The sequence below is a fragment of the chloroplast genome of Impatiens glandulifera, assembly GCF_907164915.1.
Source record: "Impatiens glandulifera isolate HB10 chloroplast, complete genome".
NCBI lineage: Eukaryota > Viridiplantae > Streptophyta > Magnoliopsida > Ericales > Balsaminaceae > Impatiens > Impatiens glandulifera.
This window is the reverse complement of record NC_044718.1, coordinates 57,501-62,500: the sequence shown is the minus strand read 5'-3', so window position 1 is coordinate 62,500 and position 5,000 is coordinate 57,501. Positions and strand designations below refer to the sequence as shown.

Below are 5,000 nucleotides of genomic sequence, written 5' to 3'. Positions count from 1 at the left end.
CGTTCTTCTATTTTCCGCTTATTTATATCTAGCCGAGTTTGATTCTAATAGAATCAAAAATTTTTGATGTATTTTATGACATTTAAATTTGGCAAGACTAAGATAGTCACATCACCCCTACTTGGATAAAAAAAAGAAAGACTTAAATAGTCTTCTTTCTTCACAATTTACATACTATGACTAAGAATGCAGTAAAAGAAATTTCCAGCATCTCCTAGAAAAACAGTATAAAAAGCTAAAATATTTTTCTTCTATTATACATAATAACTAACCCATTTTTTTTTTACTTGATGCTGAGAAATCCGCGAGTCTAGAAATTCATTTCCGACAATTGAACCTTCTCAAACTGTTTCTTTTTAAGAACCAAAAATATTTGGGCCAAAACAACAGATGCTAAGAAGAATAAAAGCCCTTGAACACGTAATGGATCTTGAAGTACTATTTCTGCATCTCCCTGACCAAATCCACCCACATTAGGATTACTTGTTAATGGTTGATCTAATTTGATAGACTCGCCCTCTGAAACAAGAAGTTCTGGTCCTGGAGGGATAATATCAACCACTTGACGCCCATCTGCTGCATCTACTATGGATATTTCATATCCGCCTTTTTCTTTTCGTACGATTTTGCTTACTATACCCGCTGCTGTAGCATTATAAACTGTATTGTTACTCTTACTTCCGTCGGGATAAATCTGACCCCTTCCCCTGTTTCCACCTACGTATATAGGATATTTTAAGAAGTGAACATCCTTCTTAGTAGCGGGATCGGGTGAAAGAATAGGAAAGGTGATTTCAATATATTTCTGACCAGGAACAGGCCCTATCACAAGAATATTTTTTTTATCGGGACGATAGCTCTGAAAAGACAGATTACCCATTTTTTCTTTTATCTCAGGGGAAATACGATCAGGAGGAGCTAATTCAAAACTCTCAGGTAAAATAAGAACAGCCCCCACATTCAAACCCCCCTTTTTACCATTAGCAAGAACTTGTTTCAATTGCATATCATAAGGAATTCTAACAACGGCTTCAAATACAGTATCAGGAAGTACTGCTTGTGGAACTTCAATATCCACGGGCTTATTAGCTAAATGACAATTGGCGCATACAATACGCCCAGTCGCTTCTCGTGGATTTTCATAACCCTGCTGTGCAAAAATGGGATATGCACTTGAAATAGATGCCCGAGTTATGATATATATCATGAATGATACGGAAACGGATCGAGTAATCTGTTCCCTTATCCAAGAAAAAGTCTTTTTAGTTGGCATGGTACATTTATTGATCCCAAAAATTTCTACAATAAAATGGGTAGATCACTAATATAGTTCTTTATCCACAATTATGCTATTTACTTTAATGGAAAAATTTTACTCTAATAATATAGAAAAAATCCCTGGGATCAGTACAAATATAAAGAATAAGTACGATTTAAAAAGTTTTTCTTATGTATAACTACAAAGTAACAAAACTGAGTAGATCATTTGTCAATCATTCATTGAATGATAAATTACTACAAGTGAGGGGGATACGCGATTTAAATAACGGAAAATCCAATATTTTAAAATTGTATCTAGAATTACTGGAAAGGTGGAAACAAGACCAGATAGAATTTGATCGTTATGAACAAATCCAAAATCTTTGTAGACAGAACCGATCATTAGTTCCCACCCATGGGGGGAATGAAATCCGATGCATAAATCAGTTAATAAAAGAATAGAAAAAGCTTTTATTGTATCACTTAAGTTATATACGAATTCTTGTGCCCAAGAGTTAAGAATAACAAGTTCTTGATTACCCAGAATAGAATAACCACTTAGAAAAATGAAACATATAATATTTGTCGAGAAGTGCAAAATCATATGCATATGATCTTCATTGTATATCTTCATTAATTGGATGGTTTCTTTGTGTATTCTTATATGAAACTTTTGTAAATGTGTCTCTGAGTATTCCTTAATCATTTCCTCCAAGAGAAGGAGTTCCTCTAATTCTTTGAATTTTTCTAGAATATAATTTTCCTTAATATTAGTAAAAAAAGGTTCGGATTGTGTAGTATTCAACCAATTAGTAACCCAAGATTCCAAACTTTTATTAAATGAGAAAGAAATCCACCAGGGAAAAAATACTATAGATGTAAGATAGAGGAAAGAATTAAATGTTTTCTTTTTTGCCATTTTTCATTTGTGAATTGTTAATGAACCCACTTTATTCGCCGATTCTATGTGATCCAAAATTTTTATCAAGCATGAGTACTCTTCTAGGGTATCCATTTTTTTTTTGATTTCCTGGTTAGTCCTTGAGTCTAGAAATAAAAAAGAACTAGAATAAAAATCCACTAAAGAAATAAACGAAAAATAAATAATAAAAACATAATATTTCCAGATATCTAAATTTTAAAACAAGTATTTCATTTTGAAAAATGGAGTGAATTTTCGGAAGAATCTTGTAATGATCAAAAGAGAGTGGTAAAACAAGACAGAAAAAAGAAATTAGAAAGTTAGAAGATATTCAATTTTTTAGTCATTAAAGAGCACAAAATAAAAAGAAAGTTCGATTGACAAAAAATGAAAAATTCTTTATTTCAAAATGTTTTGATATAACGTATGACTCTATTAGTTCGGTTTCTTACTAGTTTTGTTACTAAATTGAATTCAATAGATTTCCCTACACCTAAAAGAAAAGACCACAAAAATTATTTTGTTTTATGACTATTCCATATTCGTCTGCTTTATATCGAGTGATCATTTTGAAGAAATTTCAGTTATAGATAAAGGAGATTCTTGGGTTTTGTCTCTCCTGCTAAGAAATAATTTATTCTTTAGTTTCTTTTTCAAAATACCTCAATTGGTACACGCAAAAAATAGGCTAATTCAGCAGCTTTTTCTTCAATTTCTCGTGGAGTCAAATTCTCATCAGTACGAGTCAAAGGAATGGCCCCTTGGCCTCTTATTTCCATATAAAGAACCCGACGGGCATAAATACCCTCTTTAACTTCTATTCGGACGGACTGAATATCTTTTATAAGAAATCGGAGGAAGATACGACGATTTTTTCCAGGAAATCCCCAACGAAAAATAGACACTATTCCTTCTTTTCGATCGAATCGATCATAACCACTACCTACATTCCAGGAAATTGTGCACCACAAATAGGAACTAATAAAAAGACCCGCGATCCCATAGAAAGACATTATGAGTCCTTGTGGAAAAAAAATGATTTGTTGAGACGGAAAAAAAGATATCAAATTTCTACCAAGATAACTGGAAGTTCCAGTTAATAAGAATCCTAATGAGCCTAAAAAAACGATAAAAGCCCAGCAGAAATTACTTATTTTTCGAGATCCCACTACAAGTTCTATCCATAGATGTTCTGATCGCCAACTCATACTTTACTTGATTCGATTTCGATTGCATTTTTTTGAAATTGAGAGAATAGTCCAAATTAATTTGAATTTACTCTTTTTTGTTGTTTCCAAAATAACTTTCATCAACTAGCACTATTTTGATATGAATCTTTAGAAGTAATTTATCAAATTGGTTAGATCTAAAAAAAGAACCTCCTTCTTATACGATCCTACTATGGATATCAATATATAGAGATAGACTTACTTTTCATTTCAGACATCCACGGATCCTGTTCTATTTTCTTTTCAAATAGCTAGAACGCATTTACCCATATATCATTTTCTACATGTCGAAAAGTTTTTTAAAAGTTATGCTCAGCGAAAGACGCATCTTATACCATATTCGACTAAATGGATATTTGTGTTATGATACAAGTCTAAGTTTTCGAAAATGAAAAATATATTCTATATTATAGAATATAGATGAGATTTGATCTTATCGGATCTAAACAATCTTGTTATTTTGAATATGAAGAGATAACGAAGCCATTGCAATTGCCGGAAAAACTAGGCCTACTAAAGGCACAAAAACAGAGGGAAAGGTGAGAGTTGTCATAGAATGGGTACCTCGATTTACTATTTGTACCTGTTATTATTATATTGTTATAAAAATATCTTATATTAATTATAATTAAGAATTCTAATTATAGAATAAAATTCACAAATGATAGCAAAAAAATTCTATTTTCTATTTATTGGATTTTTATCCTATTATAGATATTATGGAATCCCCTTTTTCCTATTAATTTGTATATATTAATTAATAATATTAAATTAATTAATAATCTAAATTATTAGAATTCACAATTATTAATTTGAATTATTTAATTGTAAATATCAAATTATTCAAATTAAACTGTATTTCGAATTAATATAGACAAATTTAGATCGAAGTGTCTATCTAAGCGAATATAGATAATAAATAGTTCAAGGAATGTATAACTAAATAAATGGACTTATTCATCTTTTGACATAAATGATATGTATAATAATTTCTTTTTTCTACAATTAAATCTTATGTCAGTAAAGAAAGTCCCATCCTTCGGATTTTTACCTTTGATTCCGATAAACTAACTACTTTTTGACCATATTATTTACTATAAAGAAAAGAATTGAACTTAATATTCTACTTCTATTTGTACTTGTTTTGACTTAAAGGAAAGAAAGCGTGGAGCTCAAATAACTCACTCAGAACACTTTTTAAAAGATTCCGTGGTACGATTAAATCGAATAAACCCTTCTGGAATAAATATTCGGCCGCTTGGGAACCTTCAGGTACTGTTTTATTCAATGTTTGCTCAATTACTCGTTTACCCGCAAATGCAATGTAGGCATTGGGTTCAGCAATAATGATATCTCCCAACATACCAAAACTCGCTGTTACCCCACCAGTAGTAGGAGATGTAAGGATTGATACAAAAAATAATTTTTTATTTGATTGATAATCATATAAAGCAGAAGATATTTTAGCCATTTGCATCAAGCTCAAACTTCCTTCTTGCATGCGTGCACCTCCGGAAGCACACACTATAATAAGAGGTAGAGATTTTTTGGTAGCATACTCAATCAAACGGGTAATTTTCTCCCCGACT

At 31.2% G+C, this 5,000-nt stretch overlaps 5 protein-coding genes across 5 annotated transcripts in view; all 5 read right to left on the bottom strand. All coding sequences in view use genetic code 11, as the record gives it.

Moving 5' to 3' along the window:
• Window positions 1-310: 310 nt before the first annotated feature.
• Window positions 311-1,273, bottom strand: petA. The gene has a single exon. It carries the CDS (start codon window positions 1,271-1,273, stop codon window positions 311-313), a length of 963 nt encoding a protein of 320 aa, YP_009692366.1.
• Window positions 1,274-1,489: 216 nt separating this feature from the next.
• Window positions 1,490-2,179, bottom strand: cemA. The gene has a single exon. The coding sequence runs from the start codon at window positions 2,177-2,179 to the stop codon at window positions 1,490-1,492; it is 690 nt and encodes a 229-aa protein (YP_009692365.1).
• Window positions 2,180-2,835: 656 nt separating this feature from the next.
• ycf4 lies at window positions 2,836-3,390 on the bottom strand. The gene has a single exon. The coding sequence runs from the start codon at window positions 3,388-3,390 to the stop codon at window positions 2,836-2,838; it is 555 nt and encodes a 184-aa protein (YP_009692364.1).
• Window positions 3,391-3,853: 463 nt separating this feature from the next.
• psaI lies at window positions 3,854-3,964 on the bottom strand. The gene has a single exon. The coding sequence runs from the start codon at window positions 3,962-3,964 to the stop codon at window positions 3,854-3,856; it is 111 nt and encodes a 36-aa protein (YP_009692363.1).
• A 576-nt stretch (window positions 3,965-4,540) lies between these two features.
• Window positions 4,541-5,000, bottom strand: part of accD — a 1,497-nt gene continuing 1,037 nt past the window's right edge. Inside the window, exon 1 of the mRNA in view lies at window positions 4,541-5,000. This exon is cut by the window's right edge and continues 1,037 nt beyond it. Within this exon, the coding sequence (YP_009692362.1) occupies window positions 4,541-5,000 (460 nt within the window).